The sequence below is a fragment of the Lissotriton vulgaris genome, chromosome 1_1 (genome assembly GCF_964263255.1).
Source record: "Lissotriton vulgaris chromosome 1_1, aLisVul1.2, whole genome shotgun sequence".
NCBI classification, from domain to species: domain Eukaryota; kingdom Metazoa; phylum Chordata; class Amphibia; order Caudata; family Salamandridae; genus Lissotriton; species Lissotriton vulgaris.
In genome coordinates this window covers 1,886,847,396-1,886,869,124 of record NC_141685.1, presented here as the reverse complement: position 1 = coordinate 1,886,869,124, position 21,729 = coordinate 1,886,847,396, and the positions used below count along the sequence as shown (strand labels likewise).

Below are 21,729 nucleotides of genomic sequence, written 5' to 3'. Positions count from 1 at the left end.
ATCCGCGCCAAAACATCCTCAAATGGCTTTACATGATTCCTCTAACTCCTCAGACTCAACAAATATATCAATGGAATCAATTATGCAGACTCTCTTAGAGCAAAGAGCGGAGATTCAACAACAATATCTGCAGTTAAGAGAAGATAATATTAAGCTGCAAGAAAGTATGAGAGATATCTGCCAAGGCTTGGGAGGAGTGACAAAGGATATAGAGGACATAAAACAACAAATCGTAGAAGTGGAAGAAGATGTTAATAAGACTTCCTCAACAGTTAAACAAAATACATCTAGAGTTTCCAAACTAGAAGCTAAAGTGGAGGATTTGGAAAATCGGGCACGAAGGCAAAACCTCAGAATATTTTGCATACCTGAAGGAATGGAGGGGTCCGACCCAAGGGCGTTCATGGTGAAACTTTTTCAAAGAGCCTTCACTGATCTCGCTGATTGGGACTGGGATTCCCAGTTACAGAGAGTACACAGACTGCCTTTGACCCAAAGAAACACAAACAGTAAATTTCGTAGACCATTTTTGATATATTTTGGCAACTTTCTTTTGCGGCAAGCCGTATCATTTAGGGCCAGGCCTAATAATCCTGTCACTGTTGACAACCTTACTTTTTTTGCGAAATCTGACCTAAGTAAGGGCACAATGGACAAACGCTGGGAGCTTCAGAAGATGATAGATGCTTTTAAGAACTTAGGATGTATGGCCTATCTCCAAGAGCCCACTCGCCTCAAGGTCATACGTAATGGTCAAGTGGTTTTCTTTACTGATCTCTCAGCGGCTGAACAAACTCTGGAAAAATTCTCTTGGGAAAACAAAAAAGAAAAGCAAAAAGAAAAAGAAAACTAAAGTGATGAAAAAACTGGAGCTCATACACCAATGACACTATCTAACTTTTCTTTTCTTTTGAGTCCACTATACTGAACCTATATTTAATTAGCAGATGGCTAATCTCTTTTTGTTTTTTTCATGCCCGATTATACTCTAGCTTACTATTACTAACTTTTTCTGAAGGTGGGCTCACTTTACTTCTATTTTCACTCTTTAGGTGTGAGCAAATATAGAGAAATTTAAGATGTGGCATGAGCAGTCTCTCATGTAGGCACCTTCACTACGCTGCCCCTACAGCGGCAGCAAAAGATAGAGGGGTGCTTCCCCCTAAGGGACGGGAGGTTGCGAGGGTGGGGGTGGGGCTCTTGTAGGGGAGGGGGTGACAAAAGGTGTTGGGGGTGGGGTGGGGAAAAAATGTGGAAAAAATTGATTGCAGGATTCGACTGTCTCTTAAGTATCAGTAGAAAAAATTTAACTATCAAGAAAAGGGTAAAGATAGAGGGGAACCATATGTACAAGAGAAACACCACAATACTTAAATGTTTAAACTAAGAATAATATGTTGGAATGTAGATGGCCTAAATAGTAAAAACAAAAGGAATTTAGTACAAGAAGAGATTAAAATGTACAACCCCAATATAGTTTTGGTTTCAGAAACACACATCAAATATCAAGATCGAAAGCTACTATCACAGTTGAGATATGAACTGGTTGTATGTTCTACTCTAAATGAGACCATTAGGGGGGTAGCTATTTTAAAACAAAGAGGAGCTCTATTAGAAACAGTCAAAACTGCCTCGGATGCTCGGGGTAGGTGGGCAATTACACAGATGCAAGGAGATAATATTAAATTTGTACTATGTGTAGTATATGGACCAAACATTGATGATCCCAAAGTCTTCGAAGAGTTAAGTTTAGAATTACTTGAATGGGAGGGAGAAATTATCATTGCTGGGGATTTCAACTGTGTTATTGACTATAAAGTAGACTCCACTGGGCAAAGTAACTATAAAAGAATGCACAAAGTTAGAGCAGCAATCCTAGAATTAGCAAGATTGAACAATGTGAGAGATGTATGGCGGTCAAAACATCCTATGTTGGCAGGCTTTACTTATTATTCTGCACCACATAGATCCTGCTCTAGAATTGATATGATATGGGCCTCTGATCAAACTATAGATAACTGTGAGATTGAAATTTGTCCTAAAGTTACTTCTGACCACAATCCCCTGTTAATTGAAATTACAATTAAAGATCAAAAAAAAGAACCACGAAAATTCACATTCCCAAGATACCTACTCTTGATATAAGATTCACTACATTAGTAAAAAAGCATATACAGGAGTTTATCTCAATAAATATTAACTCGGCTAACATAAACACTGTATGGGATACATGTAAATGCAGCATTAGGGGGTTTGCTCAACAATATATACTTAGGCTAAATGCTGAGAGTCGTAAAAACAATAAAAAATTGACCTCTAATATACTAGACATTGAAGCACAACTCGCTGAGGCAACACGGCATTCAAAAAACAATATAGAGAAGATTAGACTAAAGTTGGCGGAATTACAAGCAGGACAAAAAAAACTCTGAGAGAAAGATATAGCTCAAAATTACAAAAGTATAAACTTGATCAATATGAAGGCGGCAACCGTATTGGGAAAATACTAGCCTTTAAAACTGCGGATAGAAAAGCCAAAACTAAAATTAAAGAAATAATAGGATCAGACTTAAACACTTATGAACGAGAGGATCAAATAATGAATCAATTCGTTAAATTCTACCAAAAACTCTATACACCAGAGGCTACACCATCCAAAGCAGCAATTACACAATATCTTGACAAATATTTAACATCATCTAGGGCACTAAATACAGATGTACTCCAACAACTAAATTCAAAAATAACACTAGATGAAATAAAACGAGCAATCGATAATTTACCCTTAGGGAAGGCGGTTGGAGAAGATTGTCTACCTGTGGAATTATATAAACTTTGCGCCCAAGAATTGCTGCCACTATTAGAAAAGGTGATAAATTCAATTCTTGTTTCTAAACAAGCACCAACATCATGGAAAATTGCTAAAATAATCTTTTTTTTTTAAAAAGGGAAAACCTGAAAAAGAGTGTGGATCATACCGGCCGATCTCTTTACTCAATTCTGATGTAAAAATCTTTGCAAAAATCCTTGCCAATCGCTTAGCTCCTATCATGCCAGATATTGTTAACCTCCAACAACATGGTTTTGTAATGGGCAGAGATACCACTACACATGTAAATACATCAATTACAGCTTTTGACGTAGCAGAAGCTACCCACACCCCGCTCGGTATGATTATGTTAGATGCGGAAAAAGCATTTGACCGAGTGGGGTGGGAATATCTGTGGGAAGTATTAAAGAAAATGGGAATATCTGGGTCATATCTAGATTGGGTAAGGTCACTTTACGATGAACCACTGGCTATGATAAGCTACGGAGGTAAAGATTCAGTCAACTTTAAGATAGCAAGAGGCACAAGACAAGGTTGCCCCCTTTCCCCATTACTTTTTGCTCTTTCTTTAGAACCTTTTTTAAATGCACTAAATGACCAAATCAATATTATCCCAGTTAATCATGGGGGCATAGCTCTTAAACTAACTGCTTTTGCTGACGACTTAGCAATTTACACAACAGACATCAATAAAGCCATGCCAGAGATTATCAATGAAGCGCAAAATTATGGTAGAATTTCCGGGTACAAATTGAATGTGAGCAAAACTCAAATTATAGTCAACTATACCCCGGACGCACATATTTATGACACCTGCCGAGAGGCTGTTTATTTAGGTATTAAACTAGCTGCCAAAGTGGAAAAAAGTTTGGAAACGAACTACGAGACATTTTTAAAAGAAACTATCATAAGTCTTAAAAAATGGCACAAAATCCCTCTCAGTCTATTAGGTCGACTCAATTTGATAAAGATGAAAATATTACCTAAATTACTTTACTTTTTTAGAGCTATACCGCTGCAACCGAATAAACTTTTTTTCAAAAGGCTAGATGGTATATGTAGTAGCTTTATATGGGGGTACAAAAAAGCACGAAGGGCTATAAAATTCTTGGCATTGCCAATATCTAAAGGGGGACTTGCTTTTCCAGATTTTAATTTGTATTTCTTAGCTACTTTTTTTTTCGAATAAGGAGCTTATTAAAAAATGAGCCATCTTTATTTTTTCACCAATATATGTTAGGGGCTGATTCCAATCAATTCCTACTTCGCGTTCACGATCCAAACTACTTTAAGCGGGTCAAATTTAAGACTGTAAAACACGCTATAAAAATTTGGGACAAAATTTTGCATATTAGTAAAAGTTCATTCTACAATGCTGAACTTAGATTATGGAATAACCCAGGTCTCCCGGGTATCTTTTCGGATGGGACAGGGAATCGCTGGGTTAGGCACGAAATAAACACACTAGGAGATCTGTATGGAACTAATGGTTTGCTAGACTTTGAAAGCTTGAAAATAACAAACGGTCTAACGAATGATATGTACTTTAAATATCGACAACTGAGAGACTTCCTTCATAACAAAATGAAAATAACGGAAGTTACACAGTCAGATATCCTGGAGTGTATCTATTCTGATAAAACCAAATCATTAATAAAACTGGGCTACCAACATTTAATTAAAGACAAATGTGAAAATACTACCAAAGTGCAGCAAAATGGTCTCGTAGACTAAATTTTGATATAAACTCATCGCAGATTGGAAATGCCTTAACACACCTAAGTGATATAGTACACTCCTCTAATCTTAGAATGCAATTATATAGGACAATTACTGAGTTGTATTACACACCACAAAGAATATCCTTATGGTCGCAGGGGAATTCGGTATCAGATAAATCTAAATGTGCAAAATGTAATCTATATGCTGCTGGAATTGAACATATGCTATTTTCCTGTCCTGCACTTTCTATTTATTGGAATGGAATAACAGATCATCTAAAAATTAATCAGATAATGATACCGGAACTTTCGGCACATTTGGTCTTACTAGACATTCAAGAGACTAATTGTCTCAATAGGGACCTTATAACTATTCTGTTTGCATGTGCAAGATTAATTATAGCTAGGGCATGGATATCTAAGGAACCTCCAAACGTAGTTGCGTGGCTCGCTTTGGTTAGCGAAATCAGAATCATGGAACTCACATTAGCTAAATATAGAGGCCCAAAAGCCCTTGCTAGAAAAAAAGGATTTGGAAACAATTCTTTGAAGTACCAGAAGTGGGGATTGTCTGCTAAAGCTTTTTTATGATATAAATAACTCTTTTGTTTAACCGCTTTTTTTTTTCAAGCACTAAAATGTTTCTATTCCCCTCCTTTCTTTTCTTTTCTAACTTTTATTTATTACTCGAAAAAATTTATCAAAGCTAACCCTATGTAAATCCAGTCTTATTGAATTTGTATATTTGTATATTATGGTATATGTCTTATCTTGCAATAATAAAAATATAAAAAAATAAAAAATAAATAAGGAGTGATGGTGTTCATCTTTCACGGTTGGGGATGGATTTATATCTGTTGGAACTCCGGGAAGTTTTGTCCCGCTGTTTGAAGGTTCAGGAGTTTACTGGTTGAGGTGTACAGCACTATTCATTCTTTTTGTCTGTTTTGGGGGACAGAAAGTGGGAGGGCAGTATCCTTCCCTCCCGCTTCCTGGGTGGCGGGGGTCAATGGTGTTTTTTGCCAGGATTGGCAGGATTGTGATGCTTCGTTGTTTTTGGTTGGGTCGTTGTAGGGGTGATTTGGGCAGGCTGATTTGTTGGGGTGTTTCATGTGGTTGGGGGAATGACGTTGTTTGAGGGGCAGGCCGGGGATTTTGGTTATCAGTATGGGGGATGTGTTATGTTTAATTGATTATGCTGGAATTTGCATTGTTGGTATTGTATAATGTTGTAATGTATGGGTGGGGGCGGGGTCAATGACGTATTAGGGGTGGGGGAGGGGTCTGGGGTTTTGAGGTAAAAGTTTATTTAGTGAGGTTTAGTTTTGTAAGGCGTTTGCCGAGGTTTATATTTGTTAATCTGCACCTGTTTCAATAAAGCAGCCTTTTTCACACAGTTCTGTTTCGTGGTCTGCTTCTCCCCCCACACCTCTCCCTCCCAAGGGGGGCCGCCGACTACAGGGAGGTCCCCCCCGGGCAGTTTGGGAGGGCCGGGGTGGGGGCGGGGTTTTATTCTAGACCACTGTGCGCATTTTTTGTATTTGGGCTGCTTTTTGGTAGCGCCCAATTCCTCTATATATTGCTCCTGACTCCTCCCCTATCCACCATTTTAGATTTTGGTGACCTGGTGGCCGGGGTTTAAAGTGTTTTTTCGTTTCCCTCCCTCCCTCCCTCCCTATTTAATTGTCCTCTTTTATTGGGTTTTATTTCTTTTTAGGTGGTTTTTGTTGGAACAGGTATACATGGGGTTTCGTTTTGTATTGTCGCTTGGAACAGGTGCCGTGCAGGGGGTCAATGATATTTTTTGCCAGGATTGGCAGGATTGGCAGGATTGTGATGCTTCGTTGTTTTTGATTGGGTCGTTGTAGGGGTGATTTGGGCAGGCTGATTTGTTGGGGTGTTTCATGTGGTTGGGGGAATGACGTTGTTTGAGGGGCAGGCCGGGGATTTTGGTTATCAGTATGGGGGATGTGTTATGTTTAATTGATTATGCTGGAATTTGCATTGTTGGTATTGTATAATGTTGTAATGTATGGGTAGGGGCGGGGTCAATGACGTGTTAGGGGTGGGGAGGGGTCTGGGGTTTTGAGGTAAAAGTTTATTTAGTGAGGTTTAGTTTTGTAAGGCGTTTGCCGAGGTTTATATTTGTTAATGTGCACCTGTTTCAATAAAGCCGCCTTTTTCACACAGTTCTGTTTCGTGGTCTGCTTCTCCCCCCCCACCCCTCCCTCCCAAGGAGGAAGAGGGCGCAAAGCAGGAGGAGGGTAGGGTGTGCGAGTGAACCAGGTTCTCTGAGCCGCTGCGCTCTGTGCCACCTGCAGCGGTTCCCTAGCGGGGTCTGTGCTGCGTGCTCCAGCAGCCCAACTATGAGAGAAAGTTACAGCCTGAGTGGCAGCTCCACACATCACAGGCAATTTATCATGGACATTTCTGACCTATCCGCGCAACTCGCCGCGGAGACAGATTAAATTAGATTAGATTGTAACTCATCAGCATTATGTTTTGGCACTCAATAGACAAATCTCTGTGCTCAAGCAACGTTACTAAAGCTAATTCAAAATCTAGCTTTATTTGGCAGGAGACCAATTTATTGTGTGGCAGAGTATGAGAATCTCAAGCAAGGTTTCATGTAAAGGACTTCTCCTTTTTTTTGGATTACTTCTGAGATTCGAGGATTTATTTAGAGTTTGGCTCATAGGGTACTCCACTGCAAACATAGCGGATGTTCCTTCCACTGTATTACATTATTATCAATGGCACTCGTAATATAGCAGAAATGTTACATTTATGATGGAGTCTCTGTCTGCCAAACTCTAATTGGGGCTCAAAGTTTGAAGGTAGTTAAGATCTATAAGTGAAACCTCCAACGCAAAAGAAGCAAAGGGTGTGTTTTGTTCAAGCTTACCACAGACACTTCTTCCATTGATCTTCATAAATTCAGAGAAACTAGTCCCTTATCACTTAAACATTTATTGAGCACATTGCAATCTATTCCAATATCATTCTTCATGTATTATGGTTGGTGAATTTTGACAACTTTCTGTATTGCATCTACTTTATTTTAAAGCAGTCCTATTGCTTTTGTATCTCTGTGTTATTGTATTGTGGCATTTGATTATGTGGAGTCCTTTAATCAGTTTTTAGGAGACACTTTTGCTTAGCCTGCTAGTCTTAATGTGAACTGGGAATCCTGAGAGAAATTGTTAGTCTCTTCGTTAGTAGTTTATCTTAGCCTAAGTGTGGTGGGCAGAGCTTACTTTGAGCCAGTGTTTTCTGGTGCTCTAGTGACAGCCCACCACATGGAGGCGCTGTCTGTTTAATATTGAAATTAGCACAACAACCGTATTGATGAAATCAAAAGCTATTGAAAATAAATAATATCAGCCTCTCACACCTTTGTATGTGTGTGTGTGGCCTAAAATAATCTGAATTGTCACACTGTTAGGAGTGAGATGGTTAGGTGTTAGGTTGGTACTGTCATTGACGGCACTGGCAGGGGCAAAGCGTGGTGCAGGGTGAGGTGGCATTCCGAGAAGGTTCCTGGCATAATTTTTTTACAAATCAAGCGCTAGTGGTGGGAGGCCTGGTCATGGGTTATAGCACTGTATATGAAAATAAGTCAACCCAGTAAGTCAATATCTTTTCTAAACTTCTCACTTGTGTCTTTAGTTTTATTGAAATTAATATGCCTTCTGGTTGCTTGACACAGTGTAACATGCTTCTACCATGCCTATACAGTATGTTAGCAGTTATTCAAACTATAAATAAATTTCATCATATTCTTTATTATTTTGTTCTAAATGTGCAAATGGTTAACTTTTATTTACTCAGAATCATACCTGATGATTAGAAGCACACACAAGAACGAAAATATGAGGTAAGCTTTGAGTTCCAATAACTACTGACAACAAATAAATGTCTTGTTGATCAGAGCTGGTTCTGGGAATTGCAAAGCGTGAGTGTTTAATGCATGTTACAGTGATGACTACTGTAACATGGAAGAAGATTAGCTTCTTGCAAACTCAAATTGAAAATGGAATTTGTATGTATGATTTGCATTTGCTAAGTGGAATACAAATTATATATCATAAAAATGGAAGCTTTGACTGCCTCTAGAATTGTGATCTTTATGCATGCTAGAAAAATCACACAGTGGGCAGATTTTGTCACCATTTTGATTTAATTCAAACGTGACAGATTTGAATTTGAGATTCTTGTATGGCAATGGAAATTGAATTGATACTATTGGAGTGATAAAAATGATGAGATCAATATTTAGGTGTATGAGATATTCTGCTGTAGTGCAGATAATAGTATAATGCACTGTGTTACCCAGGAACCTTCCAGCTGCAAGAAAGTAGAATTTATTGACCTTGACTTTGATATGTGTCCTTAGTTCTGAATGCAATCGTTTTCTGTTACACAGATAACTGGCCGTGTCAAAACAGATTCCTTCTTTCTATTGTACACACTGCAATGGAAGATTCAAAACACACACTTTCAAAGTTCAGCAAACACTTCATAAAATTCATTGTTAAAACAATACAGAAAACAGTGGTTTCATTACAAGTCTCAGAGATTGTGCAAAGATGTATGTATGTACTATAACCCCTTCCAAATGTCCTATTATTTTACTCTAATGTGAAATAGTGCAGTGGTCATCAAACTAAGCGTCTTTAGGAGATGTATTACAACCACGATGGTCACTGATGAGGGCACTATATTCCCACAACGGTCACAATATTACATAGTGGCAAAATAAAGCAAGCACGTGAGACAAGCTCAGTAGAAGCAGTTGTTGCCATGTTGATGGTGGAAACGTTCCAATGGAGAGTCAGGCTATTTGCTGCGGATAAAGGGTTCTTAACATTTCTGCATTGTTGGGGTGGAGAAGAAGCAAAACAGTCCTGTAGGGACTTTCAGATGGTATGACCTAACCAGCGTAATTCAGGACAGTCACCATCCAAAGCATGCATGTCTTATTAGTTATTAGTCATGAATTATAATGTATAGACTTTATTTTTTCTACAAAACAGTTGCTTAAGCTATTGCAGAGACTGAGATGCAAATGCAAAACTTGCAAAGGCAATTGGACATATAATATGCTTTATAATCTTAGCTAGTTCCTTCCAAAGGCATGAGGCTTCTGAAGTTCATTATACATACATTTATTTCTTCTTTTACCTGAAGAGGAGTTTGTATTGAATGTCTAAGGACTGCTTTTTGTATTTCTTGGAATATGTTTATCTCCCCTCATGGTCATCTAATATAGTCTTCCTTAGGTACACTTTCAAAGCTGCCCTATTCTATTTAGCTGATTGTTGTGTTAATTGATGAGAGTTTTACAAACTTATTTTTATAATAGTTCCAGCAGAGGTTCAATAAACTTTTTGGTCAGCTAACTTTCACAAATCATTCCACTACATTTGATGATGTGAATCTTCTATGGACAAGTTTTTTTGCATTCCTCCACAGCTATTGTTTCTGGCATCTAGTAGTGTAATCAATGAGCAAACTGGTGAATGATCTGGCAAAATGAATGCTGGGACTTCTGACTCATGGACCATAGGTTCTGGGAAATATCCATGTATGTAGCTTATGAGGATATAAGAGGTAGGGCCTGGTGTAGAGTTTAGCGGATGATTATGCCATCTCAAACGTGACAGATATCCTGACTGCCCTATTACAAGTGCATTATAGCCTTATAGCCCGCCGTAGCGGGCTATACCGGCTATTAAAGGCCCGCTGAATCGTTAAAGGCCCATGCCGAAGGCGAGGGACTTTAACGAGACAGCAGGACTTTAATTGCCGGTATAGCCCTGCTACGAAGGGCTATAAGGCTAGTAGAACATTCTGCCACTAGAGGGCGGAATGTTCTAACAAATTAAACAAAGGGTTCTCAAAGCTTGAGGGGATATAAATCCCCTCGAGCTTGGAGAAGCCTTTGTAGAACATTGGAATGTTGCTCTGCGGGTCTTTACCGGCCCCTAGAAGCAGGGAGCACTCCATTGTCTGCAATGGAGCTCCCAACATTCCAATGTTCTAATATATCCTATGGCACTTGTAATAAGGCGGCTAGGATATCTGGCAGGTTGTGATTAATTAATTCGTCCACCAAATGTTAAATGTGGCTCTTGGTCAAAGTTCAATGAGATTGTGTAGATGTATGTAATGGCACTAGGCATAATCAAAACATACTTTAAAATCAATACAGGGAGTAAGACCTTTGTGATTTATTGTTAATGGCATCATAACAGCAAACAGGTCTTCAATTAACAGAACCACAGACTTTGATGTTATAAATGAACAAACTAGGTATTTTGATTAGGTGGAGGTAAGCGGATATGGTATGCAGTTCCTTGGAGAGAGAAGAAGAGGGAGAGGCCTGGTCGGTCTAACACCCTAACCCTCTGGTGGAGGCAGGGTGTCTCCCACTTTGGGATTTGGAGCCCTCACATGGAGCCCTGGGTTTCATGCTACATCATAGAACATGCTCATTGTCAGGCCGGCGCTACAATGCCTGACCGGAATCCCATGAGGGGATCTTTTCGTCCCAAGCTGTTGGGTGCAGTATGGGTATAGGGCGTCCTAGTGTTGATGTGGGTGCAAGGTGTGCAGGGAATAGTGCAAAAAGAGCTAAAATGAGGCACAGTGGTACTCCAAATGCAATTTAATCGCAAGCCCTTTGGTCTCAATTAAAATCAGAAAAGGTGTGCCACCACTGAGATTATGGAAAGTGGTGGCGACAGAATGGTGGTCGACATGTTTCGTTCCTAATGTGTCTTGAGAATCACGTGGCAATTCATCAGGACCAAGTAATACTATTTACACAGTGGTTGGTTCCAGTATTAGTGTCAGATGTGAATCAAGCACTTAAAGCAACCTAACAATGAGGTACCTTATTGGTAGACCATCTCAATTTGGAGGGCTTACTTGCTCCTTCGAGGAACAGGGGGAGGGTATGTTAACACTATTAACGTCAGTTCAGCCATGGCTACCTTGCCTTAAGACCTACCACTTACTCCGCCAGCTCGGGAGATGAGGTGGGGATGCCATAACGTAGGTAAGTGCTAACTTTTTAAATGAAATGATGAGGTCTATGGACGTGGAGGTGCTATTTAAAGTTTCAATGAACCCACAGAAATAACCAGCCGCTTTTTTCTATGATTATCAAAGATATTTTCATATCTGAAAGAGTTAAACTAGAGTCACAGCAAAACCATGTCTCAATTAGATCTAGCAGATCTAGACTGTTCATCTCTAGCAAATAAAACAATAATATGCATATATTTAAATCATATCGAGAACTGAATAACAGAACTTTTCCTTGAAGGGGATATTACAAATTAACTTGATTGATTAATCCCAATGAAGAGCTAAGGAGAAGCAACACTCACAGAACCAGAGCAAAGATTATTTAGGACAAAGTCCTCCATGAGTGTTATTAGGCAAGCATGTCTCACAAGGCAATGAGTTTAAATTAGGTTTGTGGCCCGGATGCAGCGGGAAGTGACATTATTTTCAAAGAGGAATGCTTCCCACTGACTATGTCCATGTTGGCCACTGTCTTTTGTATTATTTAAGCACCCAATTCCACTGATATAAATATGTAATGGAATTATGGGAATTTGAACAGAGTGCAAAAAGCAATGTCACACAGTTGTTCTGAAACAGTAGTGTTATGTGAGATGTCTAGTTCAAATATGAAAACAAGTTACTTACCTGTAACTTTAGTTCCCCAGTATTGGTAACTTTCATAGATTCCCATGCTTTGTATCATTCCCCGTCGTCGGAATGGGAGTCTCGGTAACAAAAATACCATAGCTGTAGGTACAAAAGACAATGGAAAAAGGCCTAGGCCTCATTCCCTTTTGTAGCATATCACCCTCTTTGTGCAAAAGAGACCAAACTTTGGCCTCAGCCAATCAGAAGTGCCTCACCACTTAGAACCTTCCTGAAGTAACCTCAGAGCCTCAGATTTTCGTAGCCGTTGTGTACTGAGACACCACTTGTGCTGTAGGCTGAGCTTTCCCCGGGGAGGTGGGTGGGCGCATGGGAATCTATGAAAGTTACCAATACTGGGGAACTAAAGTTACAGGTAAGTAACTTGTTTTCTTACCCCAGTATTGGAACTTTCATAGATTCCCATGCTTTGTATCAGAGTAGTAAGCAGTTGGCAAGATAATCACATTTTGCATTGTAAATAATAGCAGTAGAAAACATGACATGAAATACAAAATGTGAAAAAATGGAAGGTGGGAAGAAAGAAAAGCTCACCATTAGTGGAAGAGGTTCCTGAGGACAGCCTGTCCTACCGCTGCATCATCCTGTTGCAGAGATTCCAAGCAGTAGTGCTTGGTAAAGGTGTGGACGCTGCTGCAGGTTGCAGCTCTGCAGATATCCTTAATTTGCACCCCTGCGAAGAGTGCTGTGGAGGAAGCCACAGATCTTGTGGAATGCGCTCGTATCTTTCCAGTCAGAGGTTTACCAGCAGCCTTGTGACAATGTAATACAGCGCTTGTGATCCACCTTGAAACACCCTGTTTGGATAGTGGAAGGCCTTTACTTGGTCCCCCGAAGGCCACAAACAGCTGAGAAGATTTTCGAAAATCTTTAGTACGTTGTAAATAGAACTTCAAGCATCGTTGCACATCCAACGAGTGCAGCGCTTTTTCCGCTGGTGTGGAAGGCTGAGGAAAAAATGTTTTCAGAATGACCGGTTCATTCAAATGGAAATCCGAGGGAACCTTTGGCATGAACCTAGGGTTAGTCCTCATGATGACAGTGTTCCTCTTGAATTGAAGGAAAGGTTCTTGAATGGTCAAGGCCTGTAACTCCCCTACACGCCGAGCCGACGTGAGAGCGAGGAGAAGAGACAATTTCCACGAAAGATATTTGATGTCAGAACGATGGACTGGTTCAAAAGGGCCCTTCATGAGTTGAGAAAGGACCAGATTCAAATGCCATGTTGGAGGAGGCGGTCTCACCGGTGGATAGACCCTGAACAGGCCCTTAAGAAATTGCTTGATTATTCTCGAAGACCATAATGAAGGTCCAGATTCTGTCCTTCTGAATCGTGACAAAGCAGCCAAATGGACCTTAATTGATGAATGGGCTAGACCAGACTTGGCCAAGGACAGCAGGTAAGGTAGGACCTGATGAGGTTTGGAATTGAATGGATCAATGTGTTGCTGTCGACACCAACAACAGAATCTTTTCCACTTAAGGCGGTAAGTTTTGTTAGTTGAAGGGGCCCTTGCTTGGGATAGAACTTCTCTAACCTCCTTTGACAATGGCAGGTTCATAAATTCTCGCTGCTCAGGAGCCATGCAGTCAGGTGTAACGACTGAGGGTCTGGATGCAAAATCTGTCCTTCGGACATCGTGAGAAGATCCGGCAGAATCTGTAGAGGCAAGGGAGGAGCAATCGACAACAGATGGAGCTCCGTGAACCAGAACTGCCTCGGCCAAGCCGGGGCTATCAGGATCATCCTGCACGGTTCCACCTTGAGTTTCTTGATGAGTCGTGGTATCAGAGGAATGGGAGGAAAAGCGTAGACAAATGTCCTCGACCAGGCTATCGAAAGGGCATTTCCCAGAGAATTTGGATGGGGAAGCCTGCTTGCGTAAGACCGGCATTTCTTGTTGGTCGGAGTGGCAAACAGGTCGATGTTCGGTCTTCCCCACCGGCTGAAGACTTGCTCCAAGACTTCTTGATTCAACTCCCATTCGTGGCTGACCGAGGATGACCTGCTCAGCCTGTCGGCGTTTTAGTTTAGGACGCCAGGCAAGTGTTCTGCCATCAGAGACATCTTGTGTCGGATCGCCCATTCCCAAACCTGCTGGGCCTCTTGTGACAATGGACGCGATCTGGTCCCACCTTCCTTGTTCACATAGTGCATGGCCGTGGTGTTGTCCGTCCTGATAAGCACTTGTGAACCTTCCAGGCGAGGAAGAAACGCTTGCAGAGCCAGACGTATCGCCCTGAGTTCTAACAGGTTGATGTGGAGGCGTTTTTCCTGGGGTGACCAATGACCACTGACATGAAGGTCCTGCAGCACTGCTCCCCAACCCTCCAATGACGCGTCCGTCGTTATCACTTGTGGAGACGGGTCGCTTGTGAAGGATAGGCCTTGGGACAAGTTGTTTTGGTCTGTCCACCATAAGGCCGCATTCTTCATCTCCGGAGTGATAGCCACTCTGTCGTCGAAGGAACCGTGGACTTGCCGCCATTGATTGTCCAGTTGTTCCTGCAAGGGACGCATCCTCAGTCTGCAATGAGGGATCAGTGGAATACACGATATTACTCCCAGCAGAGACCTGTAGCGGTGAACTGAAAGAAACTTTCTTGTTTGTAAGTCTTGGGCCATCGTTTGTCATTTTTGCCTCCTTTCCAGAGTAGGAAATGCTCGTGAAAGCCTTGAGTCCAAGATGGCTCCCAGAAACCGGGCTCTTTTGGACGGGATCTGGCAAGATTTCTCGTCGTTTAGAGTGAGACCCAGGTTTCGAAATAAATTGGTACATGCTTGAACCGCTTGTAGCGCTGCTTCTCTGGAGGACGGAGCTTTCAGTAACCAGTCGTCCAGATAGGGGAAGACTTGAAACCTGTGCCTTCGCAGGAAAGCTGCTACTGGAGCCAGCACCTTCGTGAATATTCTTGGGGCTGAGCGGAGTCCAAAGGGTAAAACCCTGAATTGGTAATGGCTCTTGGCTACTGTGAATCGCAGAAACCTTCTGTGCGCTGGGTGAATCGGAACGTGGAAATAGGCATCTTCGAGATCGAGTGTGGCCATGTAATCCCCCGGGCTGATCAGCTTCAAGATGTCCTGGAGGGACACCATCCTGAAGGACAGAGAAATGAGATAGGTGTTTAGCCCCCTGAGGTCTAAAATGGGGCGCCACTTGTCGAGCGATTTCTTCACCAGGAAGAACCTGGAATAAAATCCTTGGCCTCTTTGGTTCGATGGAACTGGTTCTATCGCCCCTTTTCGGAGCATTTGTTGAACTTCGAGCCGAAGGAGACGCTGGTGTTTTGAAGGAGTGGCTGCCGGGGGCTTGGGTGGCGGAACTTGAGTGAACTCTAAGGTATGCCCTTTCCGAATGATGTTGAGCACCCAACGGTCCGATGTTATTAGGGACCAGTTGTGAAGGTATTTGTTGACCCTGCCTCCAACTGATGACTTCCTGGAGGAGGGTCCAGTAGGAAGAGCCAGGAGGTTGCTATTGGCGCTTGGACTAATCTCGTCCTCGCGCCCCCTGCTTTCCTTTACCGTAAGGCCTAGAGTAGTTGGAAGACTGGCCCTGCCGCTGCTGGTAAGATTGACGGTGTTGCTGGGAACTGGATCCTGTGTTGGAATAACGTTGTTGTTGGAAGGATCCTCTATAAGTACCACCCCTGCCTCTGGAGCCCTTGAAAGGAGACTTCCTGTACTGAAGTGTTCCTAAAGACCTAGCGGTCTCTGTGTCTTTTTTAATATCTTGCAGGGTGTCGTCAATAAGTATGCCGAACAGCGCTTCTCCATCAAAGGGGAGATCCAATACTTTATTCTGGACTTCGGGTCGGAACCAAGTAGCTTTAAGCCACCCTTGGCGACGGAGTACTGCTGCTCCAGCCAGTGAACGAAATGCAGTAGTCGCAATATCCATTGCACAATCGATGATTTCCATCGACGTCGCTTCTCCCTCTTGCAAAACCTTCTTTGCTTCCGACATAGATTCAGGAGGCAGCTGGTCAAGGTACGGGGCGACATCGCACCAGAGTTGACGGTCGTACCTACCCAGGATCGCTAAGGCATTAGCTGCTCGCACTAGCAAACTTGCCATCGCTGAGAATCTTTTTCCCACGTTATCTAACCTCCGTCCTTCCTTGTCCGGAGAGGTTGTCAGCGGTGAAGAAGGGTTGCGCGATTTCCTCTGCACTGCCTGCGAGATCACCGAGTCTGGTCTTGGATGACCTGTCAAGGCCGCTGGGGAATCATCGGTCGCTTTGTACTTTTTTTCGAGACGCGGTAGCACCGGCACCACCGTCGCCGGGTGTGTCATTGTCTTTACGCCCTCTTTCCATAGGTGATCCACGATAGGAATAGACCTGGCAGTCTTTCGAAAGGGTTCCTTAAAGTCATACAAGAAACAATCTGTGGTAACTTTAGGCATTGCTAATTTAAATCTTGCCGCCGCTCTATCCATTAGCTGATGGAAACCCCCAATATTCGCTGGCGGGGAGTCCGCCGGGTCCGGATTTGGGGATGCGGGATTGTCAATAACGTATTCGTCATATTCCGTGTCGGGATTAGAGATATGATCCGACTGCTGATCCTCATCCGAGGATTCATCAACATCATGAGACCCTGGCAAACCAGAGGAATCCTGTGGAACGGATGCTTGAGGCTGTGGAGAAGTTGGAGCCGAGAAAGTAGGTGGCACGAATGACGCTTGAACCCTAGAAGGTGTAGCAGGCGTTGAAGCATTTGGCAAAGGTTTACTGGCCTTAGACTTATAGTCCTGTAGCATCCTATGTAGATCCTGCAATAAAGATGTTGGCACTGAAACCATTTCCTGGTCATTTTGCTGCTGTTGCTGCTGACTATGACCATGTTCCCCGTGGGTGTATTCGCCCTCTGAGTCAGTGTCCTGGCATGTGACAAATAGCTGTGAAGGACTATTGGCATAGCTATATGAATCTTGGTCATCTTCCTCTGATTGTCCCTCTTGAAGGAGCATTGTTGGTAACAGAGGGGACACTGTCCTTGGAGAAGTCATCTCCGGCGTGATCCGCGTCACAGAAATGGTGATCCGCTTTTCTGTGGACAATATCGTGGGTTCCGCAGTCGACGGTTGTATATATGCCATCGAAATAGGGGTCGTGGACGTCGTCGACGACGAAACCGTCGACACACCAGCCGTCGTCATAGTGACTGTCGTAGTCGTCGACGCCCTCGGCGACGAGACCGCAGTCGTCGACACCGTCGTCATCGTCGTCGACGGGACTCTCGTCGTCGACACCGTTGTCATCGCCGTCGACGTGGCTTTCGTCGTCGGCGGGGCTTTCGTCGTCGACGGGGCCTTCGTCGTCGACTGGGTCTTCGACGTCGATGGGGCCTTCGTCGTCGACTGGACTTTGGACGTCGACGGGGCCTTCGTCGTCGACGGCTCTTTCGTCGACACTTGTGAAGCTGGTACCTTCGTCGTCGGCGTCTTTAGTTTCTCCGTCGACGGTGAGGACTCCGCCGTCGACGGTCTCGACGTCGACGAACTTCCAGTCGACGGAGTCTTCGATGTTCTCGTCGACGAGCCTCCCGCTGTCGACGCCTTCGTCGTCAAGGACCTAGAAGTCCTCTCAGAAGACTGGCATGAAGGTGTTTTGAAGAATGTGGCAGTCTTCGCACCTGCAGACGGCGTAGAAGGTCCATCCCTCTCCTTTACACTTCCGTGAGGAGATTTGCTGGGACCTGGGCTCTCAGACTCACTGGGGGTCTTTTTTGAGGCCTTAGAAGATCTTCCCACCGAGGTAGAAGGGGAACCCCTACCCCTCTTCACTGACCTTCTAGTAAAAGCCATCGATCCAGCATCCTCACTGTCACTGGAGACAGTATCCTTCCTTGATTTAAGCTTTTGCAGCCATGTCAGGAGCCTACCCTCACGGTCCCGGAGGGTCTTTGCAGAAAAAGTGCGACAGATGGAACAGTCAGCAGCCTGGTGGTCAGGATAGAGGCAATAAATGCAGTCCTTATGCTTATCCTCCACAAAAAGCCTTTTCTTGCCACAGGAGGAACAAGGCTTGAAAAGGGCTTTTTTCTTTTCAATTTCCGACATCCTGGAAGGCAGTAACAATCTTGAAGAAAATCTGAAAGATTCTGAAGAAAATTCTGTTGAAAAAACCTGAAGAAATCCTTTAGAAGAGTAGAAGTTGAGCAGAGCTCAAAGGAGACTCCCTAGCACAACGTGCGGTACAAAATCTGAGGCTCTGAGGTTCCTTCAGGAAGGTTCTAAGTGGTGAGGCACTTCTGATTGGCTGAGGCCAAAGTTTGGTCTCTTTTGCACAAAGAGGGTGATATGCTACAAAAGTGAATGAGGCCTAGGCCTTTTTCCATTGTCTTTTGTACCTACAGCTATGGTATTTTTGTTACCGAGACTCCCATTCCGACGACGGGGAATGATACAAAGCATGGGAATCTATGAAAGTTCCAATACTGGGGTAAATATACTTCTGCTTCTTTTGAGACGCAGCAAGACTGCTGGGATCTGTTGAACGTTAGTCTTACTCATTCACAACACCATCTTATATTAGGCTGGTAAAAAATAAATAGGTTTGTTTTCTGACATGCAAAGATGCCCTTCATAACTAACAAGTTGTTCTCTGGGACTGGTCAAGTACCAGTCACATGGAAGATTAATAAATAAGCAACGTTTAAATGATGCTTCGTGAGACCAAAGAGTACACAATTGTTGCAAATCAGATTGAGATGGTGGTAGAGTAAAATAATGTATTGAATAAAAATGTTGTTTTTTTTAAGACACTTTGAATAAATATTGTTATATTATAATGTGTGTAACTATATGTCACCCTAATGATTGCGGGTGATTTGTAGCATCCATATGTCACTTGAGTTATGTTCACATTTCATTTCACCTTAGGAGGTTCTTTCAAACGATGGAATTTGCAAGTAGCATACGGAAACGTACCCCAGGTGCTATTTTTCTGGTTTCATGCCCGATGCTGTTGCATTCATGTTTATTTAAAAAGTTATCTAGATAATATTTACAGCAATAGTAGAGCTACATTTTGTGTGTACCATATTCATTGTGTAATATGTGTATTATGTGTTTGCTTCTAGTGGTTGTTGAATTTCAGCGAAACTAGAACATCACTGGAATCTAGTAAGTCAAAAATGGCACACATTGCAAGCATGTTCATGCTGTTTTGCCAGACATGTGTGTACAATTTACTTTTTGGATTCTGTTGTCCTGCAACTGGATGCGTAAACATTTGAACAGGCCCGGACTGGCCGTTGCGGACACTGGGCAATTCCTCGGTGGGCCGTATGGTTGGGGCCGATTTAGGGCCCCTGGGGGGCGTTTTTGTTACAGGGCTGTTTTTTCAGCAACAAAATCGTCCGAAAACCAGCCCCGGCAAAGAGCTCGGCGGCACCCCCAACCCCCCGGGGGAGCCAGCCAAACACTTTGCCAAGACCGGTTTTGTTTCCCAGTCCGGCCCTGCATTCGAAGTAAAGAGCTGTGGAATGTAAGGTAAGCAAACTCCTTAATTTGAAGTTTTAAAGAGGTAAGAGGTATGCCACACAAGACAATTGGACCAACTCAAATGTACTTGGTTCCAGTGCATGATGTGAAAGGAGGAAATTGCTGATGATCTTCTACATCATGCTGTTCCTGCTTCCTAATGAGAAGTGTCAGTAGCCTTTAAATACGCTTTTACTAATAAGAGGTGATATACTTTTTTTTAAAATAAGAGTTTCAGACAGTTGGAGCCTGTCTGTTCCTGCAACTGTCAAGCACTGCTTGATTTTATATTAAGCAGTAAGATGTTGTAGGCGTCCACTTTCCTCATTGTACACAATGCAAGATATATTGGCTCTGTTGTGTCATCAACAGCTCAACTGCAAAACTTTGTAACAGCTGAATGATGTCAAAGGAAACTAAGAAGAGATCATTCTGTTTTAGTAATGATGGGTAAACCCCGTGGTTCAGTGATGATAAATTTGTGATATTTTCTTTAAAGAATTTAATACAACGGATGACCCCATAGGCTTAGGGAATCTATACTTTCTTTCTCCCTCATATCGTGTATTCTTTTCAGAAGGTTGTGAAGAAATACAAATGATTCTGAGGTATTTTAGTTGCCAGGCATCAACACATGTGCAAAAATAACGTGTTTAAGGAATCCTCTCGAGAACATTTGGAACCTCTGTTGCATTGCTCCAAAATTGCCTTATGTGAATGTTACATTGATAAATCCTACACGTACAAAACAATTGGATTTGGATGAGAAAGCACTGTTGTTGTAGTAAGCAAATATATATTATTATTTAACAGAAAACATGTAGAAAAGCCTTCAACATAGAAAAAATGGGAAGCATTCACCCTGGAAGACATCATCTAACAATGTGATTTTATGTTATTACAAACCATCAACATTTGTTATTAAAACAATGACTTTGAGCCTAGTTTATAATACTGAATACCTGAATGAGCTTAGTACCATGTGACAGTTTGATTTCTAAATGATCGTGCCTTCTTGATTTTAAGTGATTTGTGAGAGTTGTGGTTATTGTGTCACTTATGTGTTTTCATCATCCATAATACATATTTGTAAAATAAATCATATTTATATGTAAGTTTAGAAAACCCTATTTTTGTTAGTTTTCCTTCTAAGAGCAAATAGGGTTTACAAATTCTTATATTATGCAATCACTGTAAGAAGAAAACAAAAAGAGCAGGTGTTATAATGTTCTCACCTGTATTCACCAAAGGTTCCATCATCTTCCTTCATGGGCTGAATTTCTGGATCTGCATGTGCATCTTCCTTTTCTTTCACTACGAAAAAGAAATCTAATTTAAAATACGCGCTCTCTTTTCAATGACCTCACATATCTGGGTCCTGAATATTCTCTACAAGACTATTCATTACTACAAACAGAGCCCACTGATGATCCTACAGGGTAGATCTCCATGCATATGCTTTCCACCTACAGATATTGATCATCATTAGTGGGCTCTGCTGGTAACAAAATTACACAAAATTCAAAAAATCCAAGAAGGGGAACGGGGGATATGCATTCTTAAAGTTCTATCAGAAAATAGTGCCAAAAGGTGCAAAGATTCAACTGCACAAGTAGTCACAAGAGACTGGACAGGGGTAAGGTTTAAGGGCAGCGCAAAGGAACACGGTCGGATACAGAACAGGTTACATTACCAGTCTGAAGATTTACCTTCTTAGTTAGTCTCTGAATGGAAGTAACAAATTCTCAGTGGACAAGCCAGCACGCTGCGGAGAAGGGCTCCAGGGGGACAGATTGTAACTCTTAAAAGACATCTTGGTGAAACTGGTTGGTGGAAAATCTCAGAGAGGGAGAGATTCAAAATTCTCACCCAAGGAAGGTCTCTCATGAGTCGGATTCTTTTGGTGCCTTCGGCCAAAGAAGTATTTCTATGTTCAGACTTA

At 42.3% G+C, this 21,729-nt stretch overlaps 1 protein-coding gene across 16 annotated transcripts in view; it reads right to left on the bottom strand.

The window, feature by feature from the left end:
* NRCAM (neuronal cell adhesion molecule) overlaps window positions 1–21,729 on the bottom strand; it is a 967,670-nt gene that overhangs the window by 35,521 nt on the left and 910,420 nt on the right. For 15 of the 16 annotated variants that reach the window (XM_086919434.1, XM_086919444.1, XM_086919456.1 and 12 more), the window contains one exon: window positions 21,023–21,101. In XM_086919434.1, coding sequence (XP_086775560.1) covers window positions 21,023–21,101 — 79 coding nt within the window. Of the gene's footprint in view, window positions 1–8,923; window positions 9,023–21,022; window positions 21,102–21,729 lie in introns of all 16 variants that reach the window. The other variant, XM_086919453.1, reaches the window with a different exon arrangement.